Raw genomic sequence first — 15,998 nt, forward strand, 5'->3', positions numbered from 1 at the left:
CAATAAGGGCGGGGCCTGGAGAGAGAAGGCAGACTACTCTGCTCCCTCCCCTCTTAACCACCCTAGGTAACCTTTCCCACCCTCCAGCACTTGACTTTCTCTGCCCAGAGGGAGGTCCGAGTTCTTTGAGTAGCAACAGGAAGATTTATTCCTACCTCTGATGCAGAGTAAAGTAACGGCCAAAGTTGGTATTACTCAGAGTGTGGGCAAGGTCCTGGGGCTATAGCCACACCGATCTGGTTCCACGCCAGTCACACCCAACTTCAGCTCAAGCACAAGCATCCTTCAGGGCTGTCTCAATGCCACCATAGCACCATAGCGGGTGTTGAGACCCTGGGCTGGCCAGTCGCCCCAGAGAAAAGAGGAGGGGCATTAGACACATCCAGGCGGTCTGGCAGCAGCGGTTACCCATCAAGCCATGAACCCACAGATCCCAGGCTCTTGCTGCTCTCTGGCGGCAGGAGCCAGGAGCCAGAGCCCCGGGGATCGCACCTGGTATGCTCCGCTAGGGCAAGGGCAAGCAGCGAGTGACCAGTGACCGCGAGTTTAGAGAGAGGAGGGGAAGCAGCGAGACACAGCTAGGGCTAAGAGGACTGCGGGGGGGGGGCGTCCCAGAGAGCAGAGGAAAAGAGGACAAGGGGACAGCTAAGATAGAGAGTAGTCGTGGACATCGGCAGGGACTCTGGCAGCCGCTGGCCGCGCAGAGCCGCTTCTCCAGCCCGCAGTCCTCGCTCGCGCCGGCCGCCCCCTCCTCCCTCCGGGCCGCCCCTCCTCCGTCCTGCCCCCGCGCAGAGTCCCAAGCGCTGCAGAGGCCGCCGCCGGCACTACCGCTCCCGGAGCCGCCGCTCGCCTGGACACGCTTGGAGAAGGGCACAGGGCGACCGCCCCTGCCCTTCCCTCGCTGCGACTCCGCGGCCACCGCTAGATCCGTTCCCTCGCTCCAGCGTTCCCGCTGGGACCTTCCCGGCCCCGTGGCCTCCCCTTCGCTCCCCCTGCACTACAGCTCCCCTGCGGCCCCCTCCGAGGCGGGAACTTGGGAGGGACCGACGGGACCGGCGCGCGGGGCTGGCTCCGGCGCTGCGGCGATGCCCGCGGGCCCCCTCCCCGCCACTTGCTCGCCCTGTGCCGGGGCTCCGGCCCCGACGGCTGCGCCGTGAGATGACTTTCCGCGACCTCCTGAGCGTCACTTTTGAAGGACCCCGCTCGAACAGTAGCACTGGGGGCTCCGGCGCAGGCGGTGGAGCTGGCACGGCTGGACCTGAGGGCCCGGCGGTGGGCGGCGTGCCAGGGACCACTGGCGGCGGCGCTGTGGTGGGAACCGGCAGCGGCGAGGACAACCAGAGCTCCACGGGAGAACCGGGGGCTGCGGCCGGCGGTGAGGTGAATGGCTCAGCGGCCGTCGGGGGGCTGGTGGTGAGTGCACAGGGCGTGGGAGTGGGAGTCTTCCTAGCGGCCTTCATCCTCACTGCTGTGGCGGGCAACCTGCTCGTCATCCTCTCGGTGGCCTGCAACCGCCACCTGCAGACGGTCACCAATTATTTCATCGTGAACCTGGCGGTAGCTGACCTACTCTTGAGTGCAGCTGTGCTGCCTTTCTCAGCCACTATGGAGGTTCTCGGCTTCTGGGCCTTTGGCCGGACCTTCTGCGACGTATGGGCTGCTGTGGACGTGCTGTGCTGCACCGCCTCCATCCTTAGCCTCTGCACCATCTCTGTGGACCGGTACGTGGGTGTACGCCACTCGCTCAAGTACCCATCCATTATGACAGAGCGCAAGGCCGCTGCCATCCTGGCTCTGCTCTGGGCGGTGGCCCTGGTGGTGTCCGTGGGACCGCTACTGGGCTGGAAGGAGCCAGTGCCCCCAGATGAGCGTTTCTGCGGCATCACCGAGGAAGTGGGCTATGCTGTCTTCTCTTCCGTGTGCTCCTTCTACCTGCCCATGGCAGTGATCGTGGTCATGTACTGCCGCGTGTATGTGGTTGCACGCAGCACCACGCGCAGCCTCGAGGCAGGCATCAAGCGGGAGCCTGGAAAGGCCTCCGAAGTGGTGCTGAGGATCCACTGCCGGGGTGCAGGTACTAGCGCCAAAGGAACCCATGGGGCACAGAGTAGCAAGGGCCACACCTTGCGCAGCTCACTCTCAGTAAGGTTGCTCAAGTTTTCCCGCGAGAAGAAGGCTGCCAAGACGTTGGCCATCGTCGTGGGTGTCTTCGTCCTTTGCTGGTTCCCCTTCTTCTTCGTCCTGCCACTGGGTGAGTGATCCCTTCACATTAGACCCTTCTCCCTTTCTGGAAGGCTTGGATGAGCCACAACCTGACTGTGGATGTTTGTGAACTTCCTGGTCACTTACTGTTGTAGAGGGAGAGCAGGGGCCTCTTGGTACATCTGGGTTTCCGTTTACTGGTTTTTCATTCTTTTTCTTACCTTTTGTAGCCATTACAAACCTTGGCCTTGTTTTAGTTCCCTGGAAATCTGGGCAAACATCTCCCTGTGACATGTGCCCAGCAGAGTACGTGTCCCCCAGTGGATATACCCATCTCTGGAAATAGATCCATAGCAGGCCAGCCCCCGTGCACTCATTCATTCACTGGCAGCAGACCCAAGCCAGTCACCTTGTCTCTCAGCAGACATCAGAGGCCCTGCTTCCTCCAAGAGGCGTTCTTTCAGTGGCCCCACTGGTATCTGTGAAAACCCTGTGGGCTTTCCCTTCTGAAATCTCCTCTTGAAGGGACTGGAGGAGGGGGCTGTGAAGGTGAGAAGGACAGGATGAGAAAATTGTCAAGTGGACAGTTACTGTTGTTTACACTCATTTACGGAGTGAACTGGTTACCTGCAATCCTGGGGGAAGCACAGCTATTCTCGGGGGATTCCTCCCACCCCTGGAGCCTAGCAGCCCTGGAGCAGGGCCCAAGGGCCAAGACCAGCACGGATGAGAAAGGGGCAGCATTTCTAAGGCTCTTTGCTCTGGTCACTCTGCTCATAGCTGCAACCTCTGCAGGTTCAAGCAGGGCCTCTCCCCGGCTGTTGCCCTGAGAGAAGAAACAAGGGCCTCCCTCCTGCGTCCCTGCAAGTCTCCCACACAGCAGCCACAGTGACTTTTATATATCATAGTTCAGGTGTGTCACTCTCCTACAAGTCTCTTGGTGTTTTCATACTATTTGGGAACAAAACTGTGTGTGTGTCTAGCTCACACCAGTTCCCACAGGAAACACTCAGCCTGGGTAGAAAATGCCATCTCCCTTCTTACATTTTCCTTTACTTCATTTGAACTTTTTTTTATTACAGAATAATACATAAATGAGGAGAGACTAATCTAATAATGACGATGATGAGGATAATAATAATAACAATATAATACAATAAGCACCTTGGGTCTATGATCACCCTCACTGGCATATGCTGAGCTTGCTGTGTCTACCTTACATCCTTCCTCTCGATGCTTGCTCAGAATAGGTCACAGCTGAACTCAATGCCCATTTCCTCCTCCACCTCCCCGGAGGTGATGCTGGCATTTATCACTCCCAGGTATTTGTTGATACTCTATCTGAGTTCATTTCAAAGTATAGCATTGTTTTGTCTGTCTTCAGAATTTGTATCAGTGGCATCCACCGTGCATATCACTCTTCAGTCTGTGTTTTTCACCCAACATTATGTCCTTGACATTCATGCAGTGTGTCACGCATTACTAGTGCGTTTGAGACCACTACACAGTGTGTTGATCCAGTCTCCTGATGAATGTTGGATTTTTCCCACTTGTTTTCACAGTTAAAATCAACACAGCAAAAAGCCTAGGACTCTTTTTTTGAGGTCCATATCACATCATCTTCCAGGAAATCATCTCTCCATGACCTCTGCCCCTGATTGGCATGTGCTGCCTTTTCTCTGTCCCTGTATCTCTGCTGCTCCTCCCACATGGTATAGGAGCCCTAGAGATGTTTATATCCGTCTCTAAGAAGGGATTGCATGGATGTATGAATATGCAAAACCATCAAGTTGTGTGTTTTAGGATGTACATACCAGCTCTAACTCCTGGCAGAGCTTAATCCTAAGGAGCTGGCAATAATGAACAAACAGGACAGGTGCCAAGCAAAGAAACAGAAAATTCCATTCTGCCCTGCATAGACTGGAGCACAAAGCGGGATGGGGGGGGGGTTAGAGACTGCTGTGAGAGCATGAGAGTGGCCTGGAGGCTGTTGAGGAGGGAAAGGGGCCAGGAGGCCCTGACACTCCCTGGGCCTGTGACGGAAGAGGTGCCCTTGAGCAAACATTCTGAGCTGCAACACTGTGGGGAATGTGGCCTTCAAGGGGCCAGCATGTTTTAGCTGGAGGTGCTAAGATAAAGTCTATGGGGATTTGGACACAGGGGTTGAAGAAGAGGGTGCTTGCAGGAGTATGGGGTATAGTCTCCCAGGAAGTAGCAGAAGGGTGTAAGCCAGGGCAGTACCTGTTTAGAAAGAACCTAGTGGGAGTCAGGAAAGGCAGCTGGGAGAGGAGAGGTGCAGCCGAGGTGCAGCCAAGGAACAGCTGCACGGGTGGGAACCCTTCAGATCCACGGGGGTGTGCCAGCTAGGACAAGAACCAGACAAGGAGGTGAAGAGTGATGTGTGTCCACAAAGTCCATGGTTTTAGAAATGAAAACATCTCTACAGGGACCACTCTCTGGGGATCACTAAGCAGCCCACCACACCCTCATTCACACCTCTCATCTTTAGCAGTCCCAGCTGCAATGGAGATGTAGCTGGTGAGCAGAAGCAACAGCTGTGGCGGAGCAAGACTGTTAAGAAAAGTCTGGAATCCTAGAGGAATGCCGGCACAGAGGGCCACAGACTGTGACCTATCAGCCCCAACATGTGGATAGTCATAGCAGAATTTTATGGACTTTCTAATTGGGTGGAGTAAGCCAAACTGGGGGCATAAAGTATATTTACTATATGATTCTATGCGCATGACATTCAAAATAGGCAAAATCTAATCAATGACAAACATTAAAATAGTGGTTGCCTTTGTGTGCCTAAGAGAGTGGGGGAAATGAGTGCCAACTGGAAGCAAGTGCTAGAACTTTCTGCCATGCTGGAAATGTTCTGTATCGAGCTCAGGGACAGATGCAAGTATTGTCAGCATGTTATGTACTTAAGGCATACATACTTACATTAGTGTTTGCAAATCCAAAAGCCCGGGCTATGTCTGTAAGCAGGTACTCAGTGAACTTGTGCAGGGTGAGGAGGTGAAGAATCCCATGTCTTTGCATATCCTGCATGCCATGGGTCTGGGTGACACTGTATTTTATTTCATTTTGCTTTATTCTGTCAGAGTACTATGGCATTTCGTAATAAAATCTTATGTGTGCACACAATATTATTAACTACAGGGACAATAGTGCACAGCTGGTCCCTAGCACTTGATCCTTACTAGACAGAAGCTTCAAAAGCTCCTGTTCAGAAACAGAGGACCGATAAGTGACATCCGGTTCTCTGGCATGGTTTCTAGGCATCTGTGATGTTGTGTGGTACCTTACAGGTTTTGTGCTTGGCTGCAAATTATCTTCAGAAACTTTTGACAAGCCTTCAGTGTCCAAGTGTGTACTTACTCTCCAGTCTACTGAGAGTCTCAGGCTCAGCTTGTACTTTGTGGCCCCAGGCCTGCCATTTGCTGTCTCTCTTATTGGGAAATGACAATTAAGATACCACAATGGGAGCTCTCAGTTGCTGACTGACATGGTTATCTGCCATCAGTTCTGGTCTAGGTTCAGGACAGAGCTAAGAAATACTATACTTTCAGAAAACCCAAAAACACTTAGGATGCCTGAGTGTTAGGGTCACAAGCTGTCTCCCCTCTTTCATCCCTAGCCTAGTCATCGGTGCAGCACCATTGTACTGAGGCTGGTCCATGATGGCACCTCGTCCTCCAGACTAGACTGACGTTCTCTCTCTTCTGTTCTCTGGGACCATACTTGAGCCCCTGTGCCCGCCTGCATCCTCCCCCTTCATCCTCAGTGGATCTCTCTGAGTCCCTCTGCCCTGCCCTCCCTCCTTGGCTCCCATTATGGTGAGCTCAGCCTCAGTATGGCTCTCTTACCTCTTGGGCTCTTATTTTGCCTCCCATTCCTGAGATGCAGCCAATCCCATGACTTAGCATTTCATTTGCTCTGAGCACTTTTAACTGCCTCTCATATCTTACTCCTGTGAGTCTCAAATGTGAAATTGAGCCCACCACCCTCCATGTGGGACAGTGGTATGCTGATAAATACATTCTCCTTGGCCCTAGGATGGGACCTGTTTGTAGCATCTGCCCATTCCCGTAGTGTTAATATTCTCATTGTGGTCAGTGTCAAGTTATGAAAAACACCACCACCCAGTTTGCAGAATTCCTGAGAATGGACAGTCAGCTCTCAAAAGCCAGTACAAGCCATTTAGCTGAGCATGTCAAAAAGGAATCAGACTCTAGTTAGCCCTCTTCCCAGGGACAGCCTCAGGGTGATCTTAGGAGCCCTTGTAGGTTCCCTTCAAGCTCCAATCCTCCTAAGTTCTTTCCTTCCTAACAGATCTGCTTGTACCAGTTACTGCCAGCTTCCTTCATCTTCCATCTCCCTTCATACACACAGCACACAGTCCTACCTAGAGCTGTCTTAAGATGCTCCAGCTCAGCAGAGTGGCCTCTGTTGCCCTCACCCTCACCCTACCATCTCACTGGTACCTTTCCTCCCTGATAGCTACTTGTAAAGCACCCATTGTCACTTACTTCTTAAAGACTATTCCGATATTTGCCCTCCTCTTCCAGCCATCAATGCCTCAGCCCCACTCAGAGTAACTCTTGCCCTGTCACCTTGCCTTGCCACTGTCACCAATGGCAGCCCAGGAGTCACACTCCAGGGCACTTTCAAACCCTTGCATCCCCTCCTGTCATGTCAGCCTTCCCTCCTGGACTCTCGCCAGGTCTTACCCTGCATGCCCACTTCTCTGGTCATACCCTCAGCCTCTTTAGGGGACCCTTCTTTCCCTTTGATCCCCATTTAATTTCAGGTCTACATTCCAGACCCTCAGGCCGTATTAATTTCCTATCTTGCTATAACAAATGGCCACTGATTTAGTGGCTTAATACAATGAATCATCTTCTGAGGATGAAGGTCGAAAGTCCTCAAATCAAGGTCCTGGCAGGGCTGTCCCTAGGGGATCTAGGAGAAAGATGTTCCCTGACCTTCTGCAGCTCTGGTCCCTCCTCCATGCAGAAGTGTCCACTATCACCTCACCATCTGACTCCTGCCTTCTTCTGGGACCCTTGTGAGACCACCAATCTGGCTTAACTGTATTAGCCACGGAAGGTCTGGACAACCAGGGCAGGGGGGGCCTCATTCCATCTGCTTCACTCACACACTGTGACAATGACCTACTAGTTTTCCTTCCTGGGCATGCCTTTCCACTCCCCTGAGTCTGCTACTTACCATCTTCCCATGTGGCAAATGGCATCTCTGCACCCTCTGGTGCCCACAGCCTAGGCATCAGCCTCAGTACCTCTTCCACACCCCAGCCAGCCACTCTGTCCATTAAGCATCTCTTTCTTCAGCCTTTCTTATCTTCCCAGTCCCACTGCCCTGCTAAGCAAATCAGCCAGTGAATGTCACATGTCCTCCATGCTGGCTACCATCACCTTCCTAGCAGGAGCTGACCCTAACAGTGCCACAAAATCAATGCTATCAGGTACTGTATTATCTGTGAGAGAAAATTAGCAAAGAGAAGCTAGGTAACATGATCAAAGTTACCACCTCACTTGATGTAAGGTCTAACATTGAAACCCAGGCACATTGGCCCCAACATCCTTGCTATTACTTGCCTGGATGAGAGACTGGGCTGGGCCAGGGTAAGATATCAGTATGTAGTCATACTGACATCTTTAACTATCACCAAGACCCTCGGTCCCTGCATGAATCCCATCTCTGCCAGATGTCCTTCTGTGCTGGCTGCTTGTCATAAGGAAGACCTGAGCATGGTCATAGGACATGGCTTCTTCCTAAATGGCCTGGACTCTGCCAGACAAAAAAGCTGAACACCCATGGTCCCTGCGTTAAGCCCTGGGTAAGTGGAAGATTTGCCTCCCTCGCTTTGCAGTGATTACCCAGAGCAGATGCTGGCCCTGTGATTGGAATTGTCCAGGTCACTCAGTGCTGGGGCTCTGATCCATGGTGCCCACTGCCAGGGGGACCTCTGTCCTGGGCAGAAGCTTCTATCCTGCACAGACCCAGGATCACTGTCAGTGTAGTCCAGAGGAGCTCCTGCTTGGAGTAAGTCTAGATTGACTAAGCACAAGAGCCACTGGACAGATGTGCAGCCCAGGCACTGGACAGACATGCAGCCTCAACCCAGCTTGTCTGAGGCCACAGACTGCAGCAGAAGAGATCAGGGAGGAAGTGATACAAAGAGGAAGAGAGTGGGAAAGTGAAGAGATAGGAAAAGGGATGAAAAGAGTTGGTGATACATGGTAGGGCCTGGCGCAGGCCTAGAGGAGGCCAGAGAATGAGAGCCTGCAGTTGGTGTCCATGACAAACTCTGCCCTACCATCCTGTGTCCCTCAGCCCATAATAGAGGCCAAGGCTCTCTGCTAGCTCCAGGAAGCCCATCAGTCCCAAGGCAGGCAATCCTGGGGCCCAGAAGAACATCGGACCCATTCCTGGTCTATCTCAAGCAAGAAGACTCTGCTAGTGACCCTTCGCCATCGGAAACTGGCAGTGCCCTCAATACGCCCTCCCAGGCCTCTTACGGGGTCCAGATCTTACCCAGCTCACCTCTTCCTGACAGCCCTCCACGATTGTCTCCACTTCAAGGTAGCCTTGTTTCTTTTCATGCTCCCCTCACTCACTCTCCTCGGAAGCCATCTGAACTACCTGGATTTTCCTCCAAACTATGAGGGGTTCTGGCTGCTTCAGCACCCTCTCCCCAGAATTCACTTTCCCAAGATGAATGTCTAGCCTCCCCTCCCCCACACACACAGGTTCTCCTTACAGGTCCTCAGTTCAAGTACTTTATCAGAGAGGTTTTCTGGCTCTGCAAGGGACAGAGGTCCAGAGTCCCTTGGGGAGAAGGGACTGTGAGTGCCAGTATAAGCCACTAAATGGCCAACTGGAGAGCTGGGAGATAGGGGTTATCTGGGGTTTACATTCCTTCTCTCCTGACCCTGCTGGTGGGAGGAAGCATGAGTATCAGAAGATGGCGGATTTTTAACTCCTAGTATCTCTCAGCCAGAGAAAGAGCATGCTGTCAAAAGAAGTCACTGGTGGCGGACGGGCAGAAAAAAGGGGCAAGGCTGATACTTCATGGCCGGCTACAACGTCTGCTCAGGGCTGGCTGTGAATTTTGACAACATGCCAAGGACACGCTCCTTTCTGGGAATGCCAGAAAAGGTTGTTAATCACAGAGCTGCCCATCGGCCTCAGGGCTTGACCTATTTGCTCGTGTACCTCTCTTGTCTTACCCCAAATCTTAGCAGCTCCTCTTAGGGAGTAACACTGGCCTGGGATAAACCAGGCAGCAAAGAGCCAGCCCTGCCTTCTTTTCTCCAGCGTGTGTCCATCTGGGCCAGCCAGCAAGGTTACCTGGTGATCAGACAGGCCCTTTTCTGACCAGCAATGCCCACACTGAAGCACACTAAGCTAGATCTTACACCACATCAGTATTAGTCAGTGCTGCAGCCTCTATGACAAATCCTAAGGTAGCTAAGTGGAAAAGAGAAAGCTTTCCTTTGGGTCACTGTTTGGAAGGCTGCAGTCTGTGATTGGTTGGCCCATGTCTGGGGCATGTGGTGAGGCAGCATGGAATCCTTGAGTGGCTGGGAAGCAGAAGAGGGACCACACTCCCCGTGACCTAAAATCCTCTAGCTAGTCCCCACTCAGACATTCCACCACCCCTCAGTTAACTTCGAAGACTGGGGAGCACACCTTCAACAGGGAACTAGCCACCCTCATACAGGACTCCCCAGAAGGCACATGGGTACAACCAAGCCAGGTGTTTGGAAACTGAGCAGGGAGGGGTGAGAGATGAAGAGCTAGAGTGAGGCCCAAGGAGGAGGGCCTGCTTGGGGCTAAATGTGAAATCGGAGGAAAGCAGAAGCCATTCTGCGTCTCCGTGTGTTATGGGAACTTTAGCATGTTCTTAGTGCTGAGGGGTGCCACTGAAAAGGGACAGAGCAAAGGGGAGAACCCATCTTTAAGAAAATGTCTCCCTGCAGCTGTGTGCAGATTGGAGGGGACAGATGGGGGCTGGAGGGTGTCAGGGATGCTGCAGTCATCTAAGCAAACGGAGCTGAAAGGGGCTCCAGGCAAGCTAAGTAGACAGAATTCCTGCCCTGGAGTCGCCTGCCCAGGGTGGAAGGGGTGGAGGACAGAGATGAAGAGTGACTCCAGCAGTATTGGAGAGAGTGGTCAGTACTGGGTCACAGCAGAGCTAAGTGAGAGGTAAGCAACATGGAGACATCCAGTCCGGTGCAGGGTCTGAGCAGCCTTACAGCAGAGATGACGGAAGATGATTCTGGGGGGAGCACTAAGGTCCAGGGTGGGTGAGAAGCAACAAGGAAGACAACGGCTGCAACAGAGAGGGGTGAGGTATGTGGAGTTGTACACATAAGAACACACACACACACACACCATTACCTTGAGGAAACAGAGGAGCTGCTGGAGGGGTTTGAGCAGGGGACAAGCATGGTCATTTCTGAGATTGCTCAGCAGGTAAAGGGCTCACCATGCAAGCATGGGGACCTAATTCGGTCCCCAGCCCCTGCGTAAAGGGCTGGACATAGAGGTGAGAGCATGAAATCCCAGAGCTGGGGAGACAGAGATGGGAGGGAATGAGGACATTAGAACAGAGCTGGGGGGAAGAAAGAGTGGGAGCCTATTACACAACCAACATCAGGGCGCCATGCATGTTCAGGGTGTGATTCTGTGGTTCATAGGTTAGGCTCTGGCTGGATGAGGGCGATGAAGGAAACGGCTGAGATGCTGGCAAACGCGAGTGCCCACTAAGCAGAGAAGAAGGCAGACCCTGGGAACAATCTACGGTGCTGGCAAATGATGGTCACAGTACCGATAAGGGAAAAGATAGGGAGGATCCCTGGGGAGTGAATGGGGGATGGGATGGGGGAGTCTGTGGGGGACATGGGAGGGTGGGAGGGAGAGGGAACTGGGATCAATATGTAAAATAAGAAAAAAATATTTTAAAAAGAGAGCGAGGGGTGGGAGGGAGGATGTGGGGCTGCAATGAGCAGTGTGCAGCCCCTGTAAGTAAAGACTAGAATAGCTCTGGCTCATGCTTGCCAAGGACCCCCAGCTACTGTGTGGAAACCCATTTTCAGGGTTCCCCATCTCACACATATTATGCAACAGGGAGGGAGTGTGCCTGCCCCCCTTCCGACCCCAGAGATCCTTGCAAGGTGTGAGAGCTGTGTGGACAGTAAGGAGAGGAGGGAGACTATGACAGGAGGAAGAGTGAGGGGTGCTGGGAGGCGGCAGCTGGCGCTCCATCCCAGGAAGAAGTGGTCTGATCCTCACTTGCTACTATGCTCCTCATCTGGGACCATAACAGGAAATATCTCCCAAGACCTGGTGCCCTGGAATTTGCAATCTGCAGCAGGATGCCTGGTTTTTCTAAGCACTGTTTCTGCACACAGTGGTCAGAAGGAGTAAGAGCCAGTTATGGTGGAGGCTGAGGGACCACCCACCTCCCTTGGACTTTCAGTTTGCACCCACCCGATCCTGAGTGCCTGACAGCATCACTTACCCAGCGGCTCCCAAAGCACTGTAGTCTGTCCAGAAAGTGGGAAAAATTAATAGCTAAAGAAAGCAGCCAGAGAGTGATGGGAATGAGAGGTAGATACTCACATCCCTCCCCACTGAGGGGGGCAGAGAGCCCCTTGGGGGTGAGCCTCAGTTTCCCACATTCGCAACTGACTTACTAGTATCCCTTCCCCTTGTGTCAGCACCTACGCAAGGTGTTTCCCTCCCAGGCTAAAGACTCGCACTTGAACCCTGTCCCAGAGCCTGCTTCTGGGGGGAACTCAGAGTCAGACCCCAAGGGAGGCAGAGGGCAACTGCTGGAACTGGAAGGCTGCCCTTGAATCCCAGCCCCTTCGAGTGTGAGGAATTCCCCCGTTCCAGGAAGACTCTGGACAAGTCAGCTGTGCATAAATTAAAGAGTCAGTGTTTGCAGTGAGACTGGAGCAGTACTAAAACATGTCATGTTGTCCACAAATCTGAATAAAACCCAGGCTGGCAACAACCACTGGGAAGCATAGTCCGCGGATGTGTCATCCACGCAAAATAGAAAAGACTGAGTCTGAGTCAGTGTTATTTCCAGCACTTGGCCTGACTTTGCAGCCTTTGAGAGGTGCTGTTCTTGAGGGCTATCCTCCTGCAGGGTAAGGTCCTTCTGGAATTTTCCAGAGACTGCCTAACCCCTCTCCTGGGTTTACTAGGTCCCGGTGCCCACAAACCGACTGTATTGAGTTACTGTTTCTGACCACTCTCTAGATATAAATGGCAGGTTCATTTCCCCAGGCTGTGGTGCCCTTTCTGTAAAGTGCGGAGGAGGGTGAGTGGATTCCAGAGGTGGGTGAGTGGGTGGGTGGGTTGATGGTTTGCTCTCCTGGGGATTGAACCCAGGGGCTCTCAAGTGTTTGGTGAGTTCTCTAGCGCTGATCTATACTCCCAGCCCAATATGTTTGGGTTAAAATTCTGCTAGGCATTGAGCCCTGAAATTTATAAATCTTCATGAAATCCATCCAGAGGAGGGTTACTGCCTCCATTCACAGAAGAGAGAGAGAGAGAGGGAGAGAGAGAGACTCTCAGTGGCCTGCTGAGTAGCCTGCTGAGGACGACATGAGAAACTGCAAAAGCTGGGCTATGTGGTGGGTGCTGCCCTCCCGCCTCCCACCATCTCTTAGCATCTGGAACAGTTTCCCCACATGGGAAATAGGTGATATGCAACGTGGTTAATGAGTGGGGTATAGTACTTCTGCCCGTGGGGAGAGGGCACACTGTCCTTCTGTGTCTAGAATGAAGCACCTAGCCCCAGTTTCTGCTGAGCATGAGGCAGACAAGAAAGTAGCTTCTGGACTATACCTTTGCACTCGGTCCCCTTTCCCTGAGAGGGGCTTCCTTAGGGTCCATGCTGGGCTCCTAGGGAAGAGGTTTGTGGGAAACAGGGTCTTAGCACCCATCCCTACCCGCCTGGTGTTCTGTCCCCCATCCGAAGCCATGCCAGAAGCGTTTCTTCACCACTTGCCCTGCAATTTTACAGCCATGGGTGGTGCGCTCTTGAAGTGTAATTCTGAACTGTATCTCCGACCAGCTTCAAAATACCCATGGCTCCTAACTACCCACAGAGTGAAAGCTGAGCCTTCATTCAAGGCCCTCCATTATAGAGCCTACATGAGGTGTTATGAGTTCATTCTACAGCCACTGGCTCCATGCCTATCCTGTCCTAGCTCAGTCTGGGATGGGTGGGAGGTGTCCCTGAGCCACTCTGTCACCGAGAGCCAGCACCACGTTTCATGACTCCTCCACCGGTACCCAGCACTGGGCAAACTTTGTTCACCCCTCAATTCTGGTCTTCTATCTCTTTGTGCTTAGGCAGTAGCGTATACTGCAGAGAGAGTGTCATAAAACAGCGTACAAAAGATTGCAAATGAATTGTGCTTCCTCATCAACACTGTACAGAACACGATGCTAGGGCGCCCTCTGCAAAAAAGGGGGCCACAAAGAGTCCTCCACACCAACCCCAGTAACTGGGCTCCACAGCCAAGGCTGTGGGGTGAAATCGCAGCTGTGCATGGTTTGGTCTCGCTCTGGTCAGGATTTGTTGCCTGTGCCCAAATAGTTATCGGGTCGGAAAACAGGAAGATGATTCTTTCTTTCAGCCATCTATGTTCACAGAGAAAGCCCTCCCCCCTCCCCTTAAGAGCTCCTACCAGTGACTAAGCTTTCTGAGGTAGGCAACTGTCCATCTCCCCACTATCCACACCACCGGTTAACTACCCGGGTTTCTGTCCCCTGCAGGCTCTCTGTTCCCGCAGCTGAAGCCATCAGAGGGTGTCTTCAAGGTCATCTTCTGGCTGGGCTACTTCAACAGCTGTGTGAACCCGCTCATCTACCCCTGCTCTAGTCGCGAGTTCAAGCGCGCCTTCCTCCGCCTCCTCCGCTGCCAATGTCGGCGCCGCCGCCGCCGCCTCTGGCGCGTCTATGGCCACCACTGGCGAGCCTCGACAGGCGACCAGCGCCCCGACTGTGCTCCCAGCCTGCTCGTCGCACCCCCGGGAGCCCCCCTGGCCCTCACTGCACACCCGGGCCCTGGTTCTGCAGGCACGTCCGAGGAACAGGCTTCGGTCTCCGGCCGTCGAAAGCCAGCCTCGGCCCTCCGGGAGTGGAAGCTGCTTGCGCCGCTGCAGAGACCCACGACCCAGCTGCGTGCAAAGGTGTCCAGCCTGTCCCACAAGATCCGCTCTGGGGGCGCACGGCGCGCGGAAGCTGCTTGCGCCCTGCGCTCGGAGGTGGAGGCGGTGTCTCTAAGCGTTCCCCAAGATGGGCCAGAGGCTGTCATCTGCCCTGCCTTTGAGCCAGCCGACTACAGTAATCTCCGGGAGACTGACATTTAAAGACCAAGACCCAGGTTGAGAGGTGTGCTGGAACCAAGGGTGGAGTGCATTTGGGGATGCTGCCTTTGGATCCAGGACTCTAACCAAGCCCCTGCCCCTTCCCTAGAGCAACAGGAGCTGGACCTGGAGTCGGAGCACAGCCTAGGTGGTGGGTTATGGCGCCCCCTGCTGGACATAGGTATCCAGAGCTCTTCCTGGAAGGGAAAGACTGCAGGATTCACTCTTCTCATCCAGTCTGAGAAACTGCTTAGTCAGCTGATCCTGAGGTCTGGGCAGAAGATTTTAGGCATGGCCACTCGCCTTGGGGAGGAAGGTACAGATTCTTGTTTTGCTGCTCCTAGGGAAAAGATCAGTGGGCAGTTTCTACTCCTCCTGCCACCCGGAGGAAATCAGTAGACCTACCATAGGACCGGCAATACTGCAAGTGTCTTGGCGTGCTGGATGCCTGCCACACAAACCTGTTGTTTTTCACCCTAAGCCCATTCCTAACGTGTATGCACCCTTCACCTGGCCCAGCCCTCACTATTCCCCCGGGGCCTTACTGTTTACACTCTGTACATAATTCATTGTGCCTGTCTGTGCCCATCACTTCTCACTGGGATTCCAGGCTGCTGACAGGGGAGAGCCAGCCTTATTTATCATTTTGAAACCTATTTATTGGTAAGAGTACTTATATTTTGTTCAGACTGTGCTAATTGTCCATCTTTGGCCTGTAATTCCTATAGACCCTCCCCCCTTCTGAATCCCTTAGAATAGGCTCTGTTCACCTTGCTAGCTTTGTCTTAACTGCATCTCTGATAGTTGCTGCCCTTTGGGATTTTTTTGGTGAGGGGTGGGGGAGGGGTAGAGGTGGTTCTCTCCTTCATCCATGGGTGTCACTATCCTTTGGCCACTGTCCTTTGGATCTGTTGGCAAAGCTAAAGGACTTTAGAGCTTTGTTGGCTTTTAAAAGCCACAAAAGCACAGACTTTTTTTTTTCTATCAGCCTTCCTAGATGCATCTGTGATGCTCTGAGGGCCTCAGGGAACATGCTGACTACCAGTGCAACTGGTAAAACATTACACAAAAGGATATACTCACCCAAGAAGCTGAGGATATGGAAGCTGGGAAAACTCACACCTAGGAGTCCCATTCCTTAGCTCCGAGTAAAGACATACATTCCATGATCGTAAGTGATTTGGTCTCTAAAAAGAAAATACCAACCACATTTATCCAACCTGCGTGGGTGTGATAAACTGTGACCAATGCGCCCTTAGAAGGGCAGCTATCTAAACACCCTGAAACTGGAAGGGCCAGTCACTGGTACCAACATAGATAGGTGGTGTGAACCAAAAGTTCTGTCCTCTACCAGGGGAGCAGTCTGCCTGA

The 15,998-nt window shown here is 53.0% G+C and overlaps 1 protein-coding gene across 1 annotated transcript; it reads left to right on the top strand.

Moving 5' to 3' along the window:
- Positions 1-863: 863 nt before the first annotated feature.
- On the top strand, positions 864-15,314 carry Adra1d (adrenoceptor alpha 1D). The gene is made up of 2 exons (XM_051183341.1): positions 864-2,251; positions 14,035-15,314. Exons 1-2 carry the CDS (start codon positions 1,159-1,161, stop codon positions 14,628-14,630), a joined length of 1,689 nt encoding a protein of 562 aa, XP_051039298.1. The 5' UTR covers positions 864-1,158; the 3' UTR covers positions 14,631-15,314.
- Positions 15,315-15,998: the final 684 nt, after the last annotated feature.

Source organism: Phodopus roborovskii, unplaced genomic scaffold (genome assembly GCF_943737965.1).
Source record: "Phodopus roborovskii unplaced genomic scaffold, PHOROB, whole genome shotgun sequence".
In the NCBI taxonomy this organism is placed as follows: Eukaryota; Metazoa; Chordata; class Mammalia; order Rodentia; family Cricetidae; genus Phodopus; species Phodopus roborovskii.